The sequence below is a fragment of the Hakea prostrata genome, chromosome 2 (genome assembly GCF_041222555.1).
Source record: "Hakea prostrata isolate BN-2017 chromosome 2, UWA_Hpros_2, whole genome shotgun sequence".
Taxonomy (NCBI): domain Eukaryota; kingdom Viridiplantae; phylum Streptophyta; class Magnoliopsida; order Proteales; family Proteaceae; genus Hakea; species Hakea prostrata.
Window position 1 is genome coordinate 64,335,350 of NC_142601.1, and position 17,549 is coordinate 64,352,898.

At 39.1% G+C, this 17,549-nt stretch overlaps 1 protein-coding gene across 9 annotated transcripts in view; it reads left to right on the plus strand.

Annotated features, from left to right (window-relative positions):
* The window catches only part of LOC149025689 (vacuolar sorting protein 18-like), a 79,321-nt gene that overhangs the window by 56,278 nt on the left and 5,494 nt on the right, over positions 1 to 17,549 (plus strand). Inside the window, exon 24 of one of the 9 annotated variants that reach the window (XM_089145888.1) lies at positions 13,290 to 13,451. The exons of the other annotated variants lie outside the window; for them this stretch is intronic. Coding sequence (XP_089002014.1) covers positions 13,290 to 13,451 — 162 coding nt within the window. The remainder of the gene's footprint in view (positions 1 to 13,289; positions 13,452 to 17,549) is intronic. 9 annotated transcript variants of the gene reach the window in all.

A 17,549-nucleotide genomic window follows, 5' to 3' on the forward strand; every position in this document is an offset into this window, starting at 1 on the left:
GGCAATTAAATCAAGTATAAGGGGTGAGGTTTTATAATGATTCGATTCAGCGAGTGGTTCAGTCCATTCGGTTCCGCTAACAAACCACTAATGAGTTGGACCGCAGGAGAATGAAACCCAAAGGTTTTTAATCCCATGACCTTACCCTCGTCCAATTGGCCTCAAATCGAGTTGGTTTGGTTCAGTCCATGAATTGCCACCCCTAGGTTCATCTTGTTAACCCTCATCAAATGAGCTTAATGTCAAGTTACTAGGATATCCTTTACTTGCACTAGGCATGAGTTTGTGGTCATGTACAAGATCTAGTGAGATCTTGCTTTTGTGAGGTCTCGAGATGAGATTGTGGCGAGACCTCCTAAAATACCATAACTTGGCCAAGATCTCGGTCCACCCACCAGTTTAAAATCCCACATTTCGAGCGACATAGGTAGAGATAGCCACCCAACTTGCCAGCGTCTTCCCAAGTCCATTTTTTGCCTCCTCTCGTTGTGACTTCCCTAAGTCATAATAGCTATTAATGGGCCCCAAACCCAATCTGCAAAAGGAAATCCCAAGGCTCTAAGTGATATAACATATAAGTCCTCTGCAAACCTAGGGGTGCTACCCCTTGCAACCTTAATTGGGGTGTCTCCCCCGGACCTTGCCCGCTCACTGGAAGTGGGACCCCCGTTGCATTGGAGGGAAGGTAGTCGGCAACAAAGTGTGAAGCATGGGTCATACTCAACACTTTTGTTATGAACTTATGATTTGTATTAAACTTATAATGGTTGTATTATTGTATTCTGAGAATCGGGAATGTGATGCTCTATTGTACTTATATGGATGGAATTCGATTGCTATTTAAGTTATTGACTTGATGTATCTCACCATTTTCTTTTCATTTATATGTCCTAATGGTTCTATATTTCATATTTTCTAACCTTGCATGTTCATTCTTGCAGCATTTCGGTTTCAAACTTAAGGTCGAGTAAGAACTCATACTTAGGGTTGTTCTCTCACAAACCTAAGGCCACCGGTGTGTTAGAAGGCCTAAAATAGGTTAAATACCTCTTGAGCCCAACCTGACCCTTAAGTACCCCCCAGATGAGCCCCCAAGTTTGCTTGAGTTGGCCAGGGAAAAATAGCAGATCTTGAGCAAGATCTCACTTTTTCTCAAAGGCAAGATTGCCCTCGAGAGCGAGATCTGGTACCGTGTTTCTGATTAAGATGTGGAAATATGTTGTTCCACCTATTTTTCAAATCATGTGGAAGAATAAAAGTTGAATAGATTTAAGAGATTGATCAAATAAATTAGTCATCTGCACCTTGATTCAACAGGTTGTCATTTGTTTTGCAAACTGAAATCTTGAGTCAAATGAGTTGAAAAATGCAACACTTTGACAGGTTCTTTGCTCCCACCACCTTGGGGGGAAAAGTGGGAAGAGAGTATGGTAGGGCACTGAGTCATGGGATACTGAACTCACCTAAGTCTGCCTAAATAATTAACAGGTTGTAGGGTCTACCTGCAACCAAAACCGATTACAATTAGCTGGGTTCAGGATAACCTGTACTATTTTCTTAATTTACTTATGTGCATTTATTTTTGAGGGCAATGAGAAGAGACAGAAAAAATGCATTCATGCAAAACTTATATGAGAAAACCCTTAAATAGGGAAAAAGAAAGATAAAACAAAAATGAAATTTGGTTATTAGGTTCTCTCTCTTACAACATTCATCTGAACCTTCGAAGATTGCCAATTCAATAGCAACATTCTGATAAATACGCTGCTCCATGCCTACAATGGAAACAAATTCTTTTAGATCCTGGAACAAGAGACAGGATTTAGACAAAATCATGGGCCTTAGCCTTGGCCTAGATCCAACAGAGCTTTCGTGGCTGTTTTGTTAATGCCTCTTTTCTAGGAAAAATGATAGGATACTTGGAGGAGACACATTACACCACAGATAAACATACTCAGAGAGAGAAACCCAATTAAAACGTGGTAGCGTTGGCTGCTTACCAACAGTCATAATGTGTCAGTGCCCATGGTAGTTAATGGATGAATTGCTGGGAGGGTGTGGCGTGGTTGGGATGTGAAACCTGATAGAAACTGAATTGTGAATCCTAAAGGAAAGGGAAAAGATGTTCTTTACTTCATTAACTGGGACAGGTCCATGGTCATTCCCTGATGCCTAATTATTGGATGCAGTTGATTATAACCTAATCAGTAGCCAGGCAGACTTCGGGCTTGTCAGGCTGGTCGGGTAGGAAATTGACATCGAAATGAAATACTATAAAAGTATATCGTTTTGGGGATCAACTGCTCAGGATAATTGAATGCACCATGGCAATTTCATTTATTTCAGCTTTTTAGTTCAATAGATGTTTTTGTGAGTATAATTCATCCATTAGGTATATTAATTGCTTCACCTTGATATTCAGAGTTTGCTACCTTTTTAATTACTAAATATCTTAGCTTCCACCTGCACAGTCACTGTTCCAAAAATTGCTTTTTACACCTCAGCCTGAATTTCTAATGATAAACTCAACAATGTTAACTGTTTATGCTTTTTTGTATTTATATCAATCAGTATTTTTTTTCTTTCTTTTTTTCTTTTATAAGAGATCATCTATAATTTATTTATTTGTTTGTTTGTTTATTATTTCTTGCTACATGGCATGCAGGAATGAAACACATGAAGTTATCAAATATTTGGAATTCTGTGTCCATCGTCTACTTAATGAAGATCCTGGCGTCCACAATTTATTGCTCTCGTTGTATGCAAAGCAGGTTGATTTTTTTCTTCTGAGGTGTGTGTTTGAGGGGGGGGGGTATTACGCTTTGTATTAGAATCAGAAAAGTTGTAGAAGACACAATCCCCTAGAACTCCATGTAGGGGAAGAAAATTCCAACCAAAGAGGGCATTCCCTCCTAACAAGGATTCCTTACAAGAATAAAAACCCAATCATGATCTATAATAAATATGAGGCTTTCCATCAATCTGAGTTAGCTTCTCTAGGAAACTCCAGAGGTCCCTGCTCCAAACTGGCCATCTCCAGCTGTGTATTTGCCACTTAATCTGTCATTTGGTTTTGTTCCCTCCATCCATGCCGAAACTCCTTATCCTGAAGAGGAGCTGCCAAATGCTGAATTTTTCCTTTTATAGCTCAAACCTTCCAAGGCCTTTGAACTTTCCCATTGATTATATCGATTGCCAATTTTGAGTCTAATCTGATGGAGACATCCAACGACCCTATCTCCATGCAATTTATATGCCTTTATGCATAGCCTGCATTTTCATTGCTAACACTAGTAGCTCTTCTTCCTTTCCTACGAATGCCAAAATTGGTTAGTCCCACACCATTTGCGATCAATCCTCCATATGTGAAGGCCCAAACCAAGATGAGGTTCTGCATGTCTTGGTCCTGTAGTCAATTTGGATATTCTACTTCTCATCTATATAAGAAGTCTAGGCATTTCTACAGTTGTCACATTGTCAATTTGACTTATCCCTCCTGCATATTTGACTTCAGGGCAATTGACCATATGATTGGTTCATCCTCTTTGGTTCATACTTATTCTTCTGTTCCCTTGACTCAGGTTGTTCGCACAGCTGATGGATCTCTTTCTCCTATCTTTAGAAAGAGATCCATTATTTGTTTGCCTTCCCTAACTGTCTTCAATTTTGCATGTTCCTAAGTTTTCTATTGAGGTGTGTGATTGGTAGGGGTAGACAGTAAGGGGGACTCCATTTTCTAGAGGGGTCTCCATTAGCTTTTTCTATGGCCTTTAGTTCCACTTCTCCTGCTCTTTTTACTTTGTTACAGTGGCATCGTCGTATAGTCCATATTCCTTTACCAGTTAAATGTTGTAATTTAATGACTTTCATTGTGATGCTTGCATTTTAGCCAAGCAACATAGACACGTTTACCCAGTCTCTAATAATCTTAGTGGTGTTCCTTCTGTTGTTGTTCATTCTGATGTGTGGGGTCTTTCTCGAACTGTGTTTATTTTTTGCCATAGGTGGTTTGTGACCTTTATTGATTGTTGCACTATGTCCACATGGTACGGTACCCACCGGATCCAATGGATTAACCCATTTACCCAATTGGAGTATATATATATATATATTTGCCTATGAGGTCATTGAGAGATTTGGGGATTTTAGGCTTTTGGGTGAGAGTTCTTATAACACCGTTCTTGGCAATTGGTTGTGAGATCTCCATTGTTTGCTTTTTCTACATAGTGAAAAGCTCTTCCTCTTTGCCCGCGGATGTAGCACACCGCATTGATTTACGAACCATGTTAATCTCTATGTGTCCTCATTTTCTTTATGTTTCAAATCTTAATTTTGTGGTGTTCATTTTAACAATTGTATATTATTTGTTTACTCTTCTCAAATACTATTTGGCTGCTATACTCATTATAATGATCATTTTTTTGGGTAAGACTTGTTAACAATTATTCACACATTGGCTGGTCACAACAATCTAATAAAATACTCTTGTTTATTTTGACACGGCAACATTAAAATTACATTGGTTCTAACTTCATTGAAAAAGACATTTTCTTCCCCGACCATAAACATATTCCAATAATCTAATTGAATAAAATTCCAAATCCAATTAATGTTGCCCTACGCCAGCACATGTTCTTGAGATGCTCAAACGATCAATTGTCATTAGCTTCATTCCCATTGCACCTTTTTGGTTTTGAGGGGTGATTTCTCTATCTTCCCAGCTTGTTGCCTTAGTTGTTAATGCTTCGCCTGCATGAGTGCTTTGGCATCCAATTTCTGTTTGGCAACTAGTGTGGCCTAGTTTGCCTAGGAAGGTGTCTTAGTTGTGTTGCATCAGACCCCCTCCAATGCCTTGGCTCGGCTAGACATCGTGACAACTATGCTTGCGGCCATCACCTTTCCTCATGGATTCCAATCTTGCAGTACTGTCAATACTTTGAAATATCCGCTGCTGCGATTGTACTGATGCTTCGATCTTCCCTTCTCCCCACCCCTTGTAGACATGTTTCATGATATGTTTGGGGGGAAAAAGAGAGGCTGACATTGTATTTAGTTATAACATCCCATGTTGCGAGTTATTATTATTAGTTGTCTTCCTACCACCCTTTTTTTCAGTTTGTTCATGCTCATCATTGTTAGTCTGTATAGAAGTCATGTTAATCTTTGTGTGAGATTCTAATTAGGAGGATGATAGTGCCCTTCTGCGTTTCCTACAATGCAAGTTTGGCAAAGGACATCCAAATGGGCCTGAGTTCTTCTACGATCCCAAATATGCACTGCGCCTTTGCCTCAAGGAAAAGCGAATGCGTGCCTGTGTGCATATATATAGCATGATGTCCATGCATGAAGAGGCTGTTGCTCTTGCTTTAAAGGTATGAATATCTTTTTGAATCACCTGTTTGTATTTTTTTCTTTTTTCCAAATCACTTCAAAATTCATCACAGCTAATATTTAGTTTGAGTATATTTATTTATATTGGAACATTGCCTGGTTGAGAGTTGTATTAAAGTTGATCAAATTTCACCCTTCCTAGGAATCCCACATTGGCAGGACCAGCTCTTGGTAATGGCTTTAGTTTTTCAGTTCAATGTTGATGCTCAGAGAAATTCCTATATATCATCTGTTATTTTTAACTTGGGTATCTTTTAATTAATTAAAATTTTTGGTGATCATGTATATAATTTCTGCACATCGTCTTCGGAATTTGGATTTATGCTTAGGAAACTCAAATTATGTGCAACTCATCTAAGTCTTATGATGTAACCCCCAAATTGAGGGCCAGTCTTCAGGATCACTTGGGTTGAAATCAGCAGTAAATTAGGTAGTTAAACCCTCTGCAACTATATCTTCTTAGGGCATTTACAGCTAGACAGCAGCTAATTAGGGCTCAATATACCCTGGGGATAGCGTTTCTAGGGGTCTACGGTGATTTAGAGTTGATGGGGGGAGAAGAATAGGGCTCCAATAGGTTTAGGTTTAGGGTTAGGGTTAGGGTTTTAGTAAAACTAAGTCTGAATGCAGTTATTATAATATTCAAACTTAATTCCAGAATTCTAGGGTTTAAACAATTAGGGTTTTCTCAAATTTAGGGTTTCTAAAAGGAAGGCTGGGGTTAGAGTCATCGACGGTAGGATAGTGGGAGGGGATGTTGATCCTAAAGTGGAATGGGGTTGGGATAAGGGGTCTGTAAGGTATGATTGGAAACTAAGATTAGAGTTTCTAGGGTTTCAAGAGAAAAAGGGCTGAGATAGGGGTCGAAGGTTGGGAAGGGGAAAAGGAATATGGTTCGAAAAGGGGATACAATTTGAGTAAGGGTTTAGGGAGACCTAGAGTTAGGACTTAGGGAAAATTCTGGGTTTTAGAAAACTGCAGATTCTTATGCTGCCACAAGGGAAAAAAGGAAGAGGAAGAAGAATTAGAAGAGAGGGGACTGGGGAATCCAAGGGAACTAGGGGAATAGGGTTGGAAGCTCGTAGTTGGGAGGGGAGGGGCTGTAGTGCAGGATTTGGGCTTCGGGTTGAGGGAGAGGGCTGTGAGTGGAAGAATAAGTAAGGGGGAGGTTGGGGAGGGTTAGGGTTTGTACTTCTTGTAGATGAAAAAGGGGGCTTGAAGAACTTGCATTCTGCAGAATCTTGGAAGCAATCACATCAATTGCAGGCTTTCTCTCCTAGGGAAGGACCTACAACTCTGCTCAATATCCTTTAACTTTCAAATTTTATTATTCATCAACTTCGCTTGTTTACATATGGATGGCTCTCTTTATATCCGTTACATGAAGGATTTCCTAGTAGGACTCAACAAAGAGTTCTATTTGAAATAGGACTCGCACTTAAATTCAACTAAGAAACTTCATTGAAGAAGGATTATGTTGCAAGACTCCTAAATAAATAAGAATTGCAGAATTAAATGAGCTTCTAACTTAAGAAGGAATCTAATTTGAAATAGGATTCCATCTTGACTCTCCTACTTGGACTGAGACTCTAAACAAGGACTCAAATAACAGAGTAAAGGTGGATTTGGACTACTAAGTTGAATCTAACCAGATCAAAAGGGATTCAGAAGGGGGTGGTAATTTGATGAAATTGCTTCCCATATGGTTCAGCATTCCTATAGGGCCAAATAGTTTTGGGCTGCTGTATCTTCTTTCCTCTATGCTCTGGGGGTTTCTTTTTTTTTTTTTTTTTTTTTTTTTTTTGGGGGGGGGGGGGGGTTGTCCGGTTGCTTACATCGCCTTAATCCCAACCTAGTGGTGTTGGCTGTGTGGGTTCTTTTTCTCCTATATGCTCTACTCATAGCTATACTTGTTACAGTAGCTATGCATGACTGATGCAATCCTGAGAGCTGAACCCCTCAAATTGGACCACTATGGGCCACACAATCAACAAGATTCCACATCTTAATGAGGAAAGGCAGTTTAGAAGATAAACAAATTAAACGGGTTCCTTGACAGATAAATATGGGCAGGAATACTGACAGATTACCAACTAACAACCAGAGGTAGACTAGGCATCAGCACAAACTAAAGGATACAAACAGCATTTTGCTGCATGATTGGTTCAATCTTGTAGGTGCTATGGCCTCCTTGCTCACAGTATGGCTTTGAACAGAACTGGAATTTTATGTGGTATTGAGGGGCAAGTGAACAGTACGCAATTGAAATATGTAGTGAAAATTACTGTTACCCCCTGAACTATTCCACTATTACTTAGCGAACCCTGCACTTCTAAACTACTCTTACTCTTCTCATGATTAACGGTGTTTAAGTGTCTGTTAGGTGTTGATGTACAAAGTCTACTATACCTTCATTCTATTCTAATTACTAATATTCGAATTTACAAAATTACCCATTAAAAAAAACCTGAAGATAACAACTCACTTGTTTTAAGAGATAAGTGAATAAATTCCCCCTTCACCCATCTCCAATGTATCTGAATTCTTCTTTCTAGTTTAACTGCCCTATTGGTTTTTATCATGCAATAGTTTAACAAAGATTTTGTGGGTTGATGGTGTTGAGAAAGTCGATTGGGTAGAATGGCTTGAATTGATCAGTGTGATCTTATGCCCTCTATTTATAATAAGGTGGAAAGAGCACTATTACATAAATACCCTTACTTGGGTAACAACTATAAAATTACATGAATCAGAACTCTAAGTCTCTAATAGAATTGAACTCCTAGTAGAACTCAATCAACAGTTGGACTGGAATTGTTCAAAACCTTGGGAATTGGATTGTGCAAATATTTGGAAAGATTGCTAGAGGTATCGAACTTTTAAGAAATTGATTCAAAGTTTCAGTCATAGGATGGGGATCAAGTTTTAGCAGATTCTAATATATTCTACCGGGACTCTCAATATCTATTGCTGAGACTTGACAACACAACAGGGGGGCTGGATGTTATAACTCAGAGAATAATAAAGCTTCTAATAATGGGATTTGAATATAAGTAAAACAGGAACAAGATCAGATTCATAAAACTTCAAGTCAGAGATTAATTTGATTTCATGCAGAAAACAGATCTCAAACAGTGATTAAAAAAATCCCAGGTTTCTTGTAGATAACAGAAGCTTTGGAAGGAAGAAGAAACTTGAATGACAAGAACAGGGGACTTGATTTTGGAGGGGAAAAAAGAAATTAAAATGTCCTTCATTTCCACCAGGCAGTTTCCCAGCAGTGGTGTTCCAGCGGAAAGGGTTGTGGTGGTGTTGAAAAGGCAGATCTTTCGGCTCCTATTTAGTTTTTGAAATTTTAATTGTTATGCTTTGGCTCCATTTGAGTCATTTGGGTGTTTGGGATTCGGGGTTGGTGAGTTGATGCTGTGAGGTAGAATCTGTAATCAATTATGAATTCAAGCTGTAGAACCAGTTATATTTGTAAAAACCGGAGGATTATGGATAGATAAAAGAAGACCATCCATTTTATTGCACTTTGCACACATACAGCCCAAAGAAGACCATCCATTCTTCATCAACACCAGGATTGATGATACCTGCATAACACTCCCAAATCTACCTTCCCCCAGGCTTAAGCAACTTACTAAACCCGTTGCATTCCTATGCTCCAAGATGATAAATGCTCTCAAGCTGTGGATCTTTTCCTCATCAACTCAAGGAGACTTTGTGATGTGAACATAGAGACCCCCCCTGGCCTAACCCTAAAATGGGCCCCAAGGCCCACCCAATCAAGCTGGCCAAACCCTGTTCCAGGGGTATTTTGGGTATTTTTGACGCTGTTTTATTGCTGGAATTAATTTCAAATCATTACTGGAATTCTACTTGGGATTTACTTCTTAATTTGAGTTGTGTTTGAGTTGGTTAAGTTGTGGATAAGATAAGACTCTTTAACAAAGGCGTTCCTATCTTTTACAAGCGTTCTTATTTTTAGGAGGGTTCTCACAATTTGAATTTGTCTTTACTTGTAGTTAGGGCTTAAGTGTCCTAAGGAGTTTTTTCTCAAGTGAACTTCTTTTGGATAGAGTTTTAAGTTGATTAATCTTTTATTTTCAGAATGTTTCTTTGGATTTTAGATTCTATTTCAAGAGTCCAGATTATGTGGTGGGATCCTAATTTGTTGAGGAATCCCACTTAGTGTCAAGGCCTTTTAGTAGCCTATAATAGCTTATTGTTTCTTTGTAATTCCTTAAGTCTGACTATTGAATGACAAGTTAATTGAGTTTGTAGAGCGGGGTTTTAAATTAAGTTCTTCAAAGATCGGAACCTTTCTTCAAGTTCAGCCATTCTTTTTCAGTTTCAGCAATCAATCTTCAAATTCCAGCAGCATTCCAATCTTAACAGCAGCCTACCTTCAAGTCCAAGTATACACAACCACAGCCCCTTTCCTACCCTTAGCCACCTGCCCAAACCCTAATACCATGATTCTAATGCCCTTGTCACCCCTTTTTTAATTTTCTGGAAATTTTCTGCAATTTTCGGACGTTTTCCTAGACTTGAAATTCAAGGTCAGATCTACGGCAATCTAACCGTTAGATCTTTCCCAAACTTTAGGAGCATTATACCCTCCAACCCTAGTGACCCTCCCTCAGCCAGAATGGACCAACCCAAACCCTCAACCACACTCCATGCCCACTTAGGATTAGCATCTCCTACACTTACTCTACTTCCCCATCCCAATCCTAATCCTAGTTGACTTCCCAAGAATCCCACTTCAAGTAGGAAACCTCCAATTAAACATAAAACCATTAGGATTAAATCTGAAATTACAAAATATCAGCAACAGCCCCTTCCTAACCTAACTGAAACCCTAAGCCCCTAATTTCTACACCCTAACTGTTAAATCAAGATCTGATATTAACATTACAGCAGGGTTTCAAGTGCTTAATCCCACCCACATTCATTAAAATTAGTTTTCCTTGCTGGAAGATTCTGGGCAGCCCTTAGTTTTTGGGAGATTTCATCAAAACCCTAACCCTGAATCTGGGCTCACATCACTTCATTATAAAGAGGAACCTGCAGGTTTGCTTGCCGGAGCTGGGGCGAACTATCTAGTTAGTTCTAGTTTTGAATTCTGGTGCCGACTTCTGTACCCTCCTTTTGTTTTTCATGTTGAAACTGTAGGACCACATCATCTCCAGATTTTATGACAAGCTCTAAGTTCAAGCACTTCGACAACTAGGGTGGCTTCTATGCTATTCACCATAGAAATGAAAGTAACAGCTTTAAAGAAACAATGTTGGCTGATTTACAGAAATCTCAAAAGAAAAAAAAACGTATGGTGAGTCGGTGACACAGGTGAAACAGACCAGAATCCAAAGAAATAAGGGTTTTCCGCAAGGATGGTGTTAGGGTTTTGTGGGAGGGTTTTCCAACCTCACTTCATGCTTTCTTCAAACACCCATTAATCAAAATCTTTCCTTCTCAGCCAACCTACTCCGAAGGAAGGAAAGGCTGTGAGCAGCTTAAAAGGAGGCGACCCAGACCTTTGTCTTTGCTGAGAGGGAAGTCATGTGCACATGGAGGCAGGACCAGCAGATGATGTAGACAAGAGGTGGTGGGGCCAACATCCTAGGAGGCGGAAGGAGAGAAAGGTTAAAGGGTAAGGGAAAAAGGGATTATTTCAATAGAGGTTTTAACATACAGGGTTAATTTGGGTATTAGTGTATTACAAAAAAATCTCATTTGCGATGTCAGCTAACAAACCGTTGTTAACGGTGAGGGGTTACGGTAAACCTATGCAAACTATAGGGTTCTATTATCAATATGAGAAAGTGCAAGGGCTGAAGTGGTAATTTTCCAATAGTTCAAGGGGTAACGGTAATTTTCCCAAAAATTTAACGTTAGCCACACTTTCTGCAACTTATTATTTTAAAAAAAAAAAGGTAATTGAATATGGTTGCAGTTGTAAGCCATATCTTCACTTACTGTGCTTCTTTGGAGAATATTATTTTTTAATTATTTTCCTTCACCCAGTAGTGGTGCTTCCAATTATTGTATATGTTTGTTCTCTAACAGTGGTTTTTATTTTTCTTTATGCACAAACTTCATGTTCAAAGTGTATTCTTCAGTAAAACCTTTTGGGTTTGCACACATAACCTTGATGTCTCCCTTCTTTTTTTCAGTAACACGGTTAGTTAGCTACATGTTTGGTAAATACCCATATGGCTTGCATTCATTTGTAAGATTCATGTTCCTAATCTTTGCATTAGGTGGACACAGAGCTTGCCATGGCAGAAGCTGACAAGGTTGAAGATGACGAAGACTTGAGGAAGAAGCTTTGGCTTATGGTTGCAAAGCATGTAATTGAACAGGAGAAAGGAGCTAAAAGGGAGAACATACGAAAGGCAATAGCGTTTCTCAAAGAAACTGATGGTCTTTTGAAAATAGAGGATATTCTACCATTCTTTCCAGACTTTGCTCTAATTGATGATTTCAAGGTATACCTTAATCTTGATTTCTCAGATCTGGTTTGCAACAATATGTGACTTACAAAGACAGATATAAGGGCAGTGGTTGACAGAATGGTTCATATTCAAGTTGCTAGTCTGTTAATTTCCCTAGAATGATGTCGATAAAGCAAATAACTGTTGTTAGGATTTCTTTTGAAACTTCTCAAAGCCTATGGAAAAAATATGGATAGAAACCATTACATACAAAAGCTCATACATTACCAAGTAGGTTTTCTTGAAAAGGGCAGTAATAGGTACCTATACACCACAAGACATAAACCTAAGAAGATGCTCTCGTAAGTCATAACAGGTAGCAAGAAGGTAGTTACTGATAAATCTGCGTGGATACCATTAAATAAGAAACGGATAAACCACAGCCGCAATTCAGGAGATAAAAGAAAGAAAAAAAAAGTGAAGAGGACTGTAGAGAGAAGGGGTTCACTGTTTGGCAGACTACCCTAGCTGAGAGCAGTAGCATATATTTATAATCTAGAAAAAATACAATTACAAGTAAACACTGGTCTATAAGTTATTTAGCCAATGCATAATGGGGTATAAACCAACAGACTGATGAGTACATAAGCATGTAAGTCCTGCTACAAGGATTTCTTACTTTAATCCAGTCCATTCATTTACATATTCAATTTATGCATATCCCATTCTGTCGTGTTATATTTGTTGTTGCTGTGATGATACCTCTTGTTCTACCTTCACAACTTCTATCTATTTTGAAATTGTATATATTCCAGTCTCTCTTAAATAAGTTGTATTTATTATTCAGTTTATTTTTTTTGGGTAATAATATTAATCAGTTTCTACAACCAATGAAATCTCGACCTATTTACTTGACTCATAAGAGCTGCCCTCTGAATTCCTTGAGTTGCCATTATAAGTTGAATTCCAAAATATTTTGTAGGAAGCAATTTGCTCGTCATTGGAGGATTACAATAAGCAAATTGAACAGCTGAAACAGGAAATGAATGATGCAACACACGGTGCTGACAATATTAGAAATGATATTAATGCGCTTGCTCAAAGATACGCTGTCATTGATCGTGATGAGGAGTGTGGGGTATTGATCTTCATGATTCTATATTTACATGGTTGGCAGTTGCTTTCATGTTATGTTGTATGTGCATTTGGTGTCCGGAATCTTAAGCAAACCAAATCCCTTTATTTTGGTTTGCTTTTGTGGTACTGTTCCACATATGACATAGCTGCTTTGAAGTTTGCACATTTTGAAAGTGTCTTATGTTCATGTTCATTAACAGAAGAAATGTGCTTTTAGGTTAACTCTCATAAATGTCTTCTGTCACCATGAGTTGATCCTGTTACATTTTTGACATGTTGACTCCTTGGATTTGATTTCTTGCCTGGACTTGTTATCAGGTTTGTAAAAGGAAAATTCTTACGACTGGGGGAACACGTCAGGTGGCAAGGGGCTATACTTCTGTAGGACTGATGGCCCCTTTTTATGTCTTTCCATGTGGACATGCTTTTCATGCAGATTGTCTGATTGCACATGTGACTGGCTGTAGCAATGAAGCTCATGTAAGTTTAAGCAGTCTATGCACAGGTTGATGGTCCAGTTTCGTGTTTAGCATATTTGTTTCCCCAATGATGCAAATTCATACATGTGTTCTGGAATTTTGTGCTTGCCAAGAAATTGATAAAGCATTTATGAGACTTCACGAGTCACACCTACTTTATGTCCCTTTCTCTTGTTTAGTATCAGTTCTTTAGTTTCACACCTGTCATTGAAATAGATAACTTTTTCTACTTCTTTAGCTTCCATCTATTGAGAAAAATGCACCATAACAGCAGGATTCATGTCTTTATACTAATACATGTGTTATCATGCAGAAGCTCTCATGTCACATGCATTAAAGAAATGTGGTGTGTATGTTATTTAGCAGAATGTTTTGCTGGAATTCTTCCTGAACATGCACAAGTGCTTGTATTGTCTCCATAGTTGAGGAAACAGAGTAAAAGATTCTTTTCCCGAAGATTTTCTCAATCAATAACACTCCTGCCAACTCTCAGTGAATAAAAATTTTGAATGTCTTGGACCTTGCTTCAGACCAGCTTTTGCTTATTTCTTGTGGTATTGTCTGCTAGAAAGCCCCCATTGAATGAATAATCTAGGAAATCTTCTCTTTCTTGCGGGGGGTGGGGGGGGGGGGGGGTGTTATAAAAATTGATCCATATACTTCTATGGTAATGACCTTGATTTAAGGTGAAGGCGGCATTGTTGCTTTCTTTACAGTAGCAACAACAAGCTTTATCCCAACTTAATGGTCTCGGGTACATGAATCCTTGCCTTCTAATTAGCTCTATTTCTTACCAGAAAGAACAATTAGCTCTATTTAAAAGGCCATATTAGACTCAAGGTTTAAACCATGCATATCCTATCTCACCACTTCTACTAAGTTTCTTTTAGGTCTGCCAGCCGCTATCCATTTCTTTACAATGATAGCAACCACAAGCGTTATCCCAACTAAATAGAATCCTATACATAGATCCTTACCTTTCAATCAGCTCATACATATACATACAAGACCTAAGCCATGCATATCCTTTCTCACTACCCCTAGCTCTTTTAGTTCCTTCAATCTGGACTAATTATTCCCTTGTAGTATTTAAGGCCTGCATTTAACATGGCGTGTTCCTCAAACGACTGTCTCATAACTTATCATTTATCGGAGCTACCCCAAACCAGCGCTAATATGATACTTCCTAGTTTTGCCACTCATCCATCTTAGCATCCTTATTTATGCTAGACTGAGTTTATTATATGATACTTCTAGACAGTTCAACAGTCTATGTCATACATCATAGCTGGTAAAACGACAACCTTATAGAATTTTTCCTTTGAGCTTTAAGGGGATACGTAAATCACAAAAATTCCCGAATGCACTTCTCCACTTCAGCCACCCTATTTTAATTCTCTAGGAAATATCATCTTCTATACCACCTTCTTGTCTATGATCAAGCCAAGGTACCTAACATAATCACTTTGTGGAATCTCCTCATCAAATTCCACCAGCTCTCCCATCACAATCAAAGTTACATAATACATATTTCGTCTTCGTTCTACATGGTTTAAAATATGTTGATTTCAAAGTTTTTCATCGTAGCTCTAACTTGGAAGCACTCCCTACTTAGGTCTCATGTACCAAAATAGTATCATTTGCAAGTCCCCAACCTTATTTTGAATGCCTTTGGTTAAACATCCATTTTAAGTGTAAATAAATATGAGCTAAAAGCTGGTTCTTGATGTAACCCAATTGTAATTGGGAATTCACCCCTTTGCCCCCCAGCATTCTTACACTCGTCACTAAACCATCATGGATATCCTTAATTATGTTTACATATTTAGTTGAAATGTTTCTCTTCTCTAGTACTTTGTCAAATTAACTTGCTAGGGACTATAATAGGCTTTTTCTAAGTCAATAAAAACCATATGAAGATCTTTCTCTTGCTCTCTATACTTTTTCATAGGTCTCCTAGCAAGGTAAATAGTTTCCATGGTATATCTTCATGGCATAAAACCTTGTTGGTTTTCTGTAATAGTGGTTTCTCAAAATGGGCTTCAATTATTCTCTCCCATAATTTCATAGTATGATTGTTGAAAGAATTGTGAAATCCCAATGTGTTTGAAGGACACAACAAAAGCTTTATTTATACTAGTAACCTTCCAAAAATATAACAAATCAAATCTCCCGCTGTGGGAATATTACTAGAGAAAAATAAAAGATTCGAAAATATCTCAACAAAAGATCCTAACAAATCTACTCCTAGTATGGAAACTCTCAATATGGGAAGTAAATCTACTACCACTAAATCTGCCTTACAACTCTCCTAATTTGGAGCATTGATATCATGCCAAACTGCCTTACAAAATTGACTTCAAATGTGATGTCTGGTCTGGTATGGGATAGATAGATCAACTTCCCTACCAACTTTTAATATCTCGTCTTGTCAACCAGTTATTCTTATTTTGCCTTAAAGTGTAGGTTAGGCTCAATAAAGTTTTTTTTTTTTTTTGGATGAATGAAAAATATATTAAACGAAAGGAAACAAGAGAACAAAGCCTTTAAGCAGAAGGCCGAAAAGGAGAATTAAGACCCCAGGAGACAACAATAAGTCTGCTCCTTGGGGTATCATCAACAAGGGGATGGGGAATATAGGTAATAGTCTAGAAGAAACATTAAAATATATGGCATTCCAAATCTTGTCTACAGAGCGGGATTTGGATGTCCATCTCCGAAGATTGTGCTCCCACTATAAGTGATGGATCAAGGCACAATACACTAGCTTACCAATCCGATCGCAAATGAAAGAACCTAAAAAGTTTCTCAAAATCCAAGACCAATCTCGAAAAAACCCATAGGATCGCCTCAAATGGGGCCAAATGGAAGCTAGGGCTTTTCCCCAGATAGATCTGGAGAAGGGGCAAGAAAAGAAAAGGTGCTTAAGGTTCTCCAAACCTTTCCAACATAGGATGCAATTGGGGTTAGCAGGGATGTGGTGGTCAACAAGGAAGGATTGGGTGGGGAGGGCCCTCACGGCTCTTCAAAGAGTAAGGGAGTGACAGGGTATGTAGCCTTTGAACCAAACCAATGGGGGCCAGGGGGCTTAGGGTTATGGGATTTGATGAGGTTTCAGGCAGATGAGGTGGAGAAGGTTTTGGAGGGGGAAGGGAGCCAAACAGTGAGGTCTCAAGTGGAGTTAGAAAGGGGGGGAAGAGATTTCCAAATCTATATGAGAATGGGGAGAGGGGTAGGGATCCAAGACCCATTTGAGATGAAGTTAGACAAGGGGGTGGTTTTGGGGATACGGGGCCATAGGCAGTGCGGGGACCAAAGAGGTTATAGAGAATGCCCAACGGGTGCCACGAATCAAGCCAAAAGGAGGTGGTGGAGCCAGAGGAGATGGAAGTAAAGATAACAGAGATGGTGCGGGGGCGCATCAAGAAAATTTTCCTCCATACCCAATAAGGGTTGGAGGGCATAGGAACAGTTCAAAGGGAATTAGACCGGATATGGAAAGAATATACCCACCTAACACAAATAGAATCATGCTTTGCAACAATTTTCCAAATAAGTTTGAGGAGGCAAGCTATGTTGACATTAGTGATCCGGTAGATTCTTGAGCCACCTTCAGAGGTAGGGCGGCAGATGGATGACCAACTGACCAGGTGGATGAAGCGCAAGGCTTCCTGCCCTTTCTAAAGGAAGGCACAAAATAAGGACTCCATAGTATGGATGGTAAATTTGGGAATCGAGATAATTCTGCACCAATAGAGATAGGAGGATTGAAGCATAGAACGGATGAGTACCACTCTCCCGGAAAAAGATAGAAGCTTACCCTTCCAGAGTAGAAGCTTCTTACGGATGTTGTCAAGCATAGGGAAGCAGTGGTGACAAGTGAGCCTACTCAAAATGAGCGGGAGACCAAGATAAACCACAGGAAAGGATCCGGGCTTGAATCCCGAGAGCTGGAGGAGAGAAGCTCAAAGCTGATCAGGACACCAGAGAGAAAGATGGTGGACTTGTCGAGATTGACCCGAAGCCCAGAGAGGGATTCAAACTGTGAGAGAGCTGAGAGGATGGAGGAGATGGACAGGTGATCCGCTTTAGAGAAAAA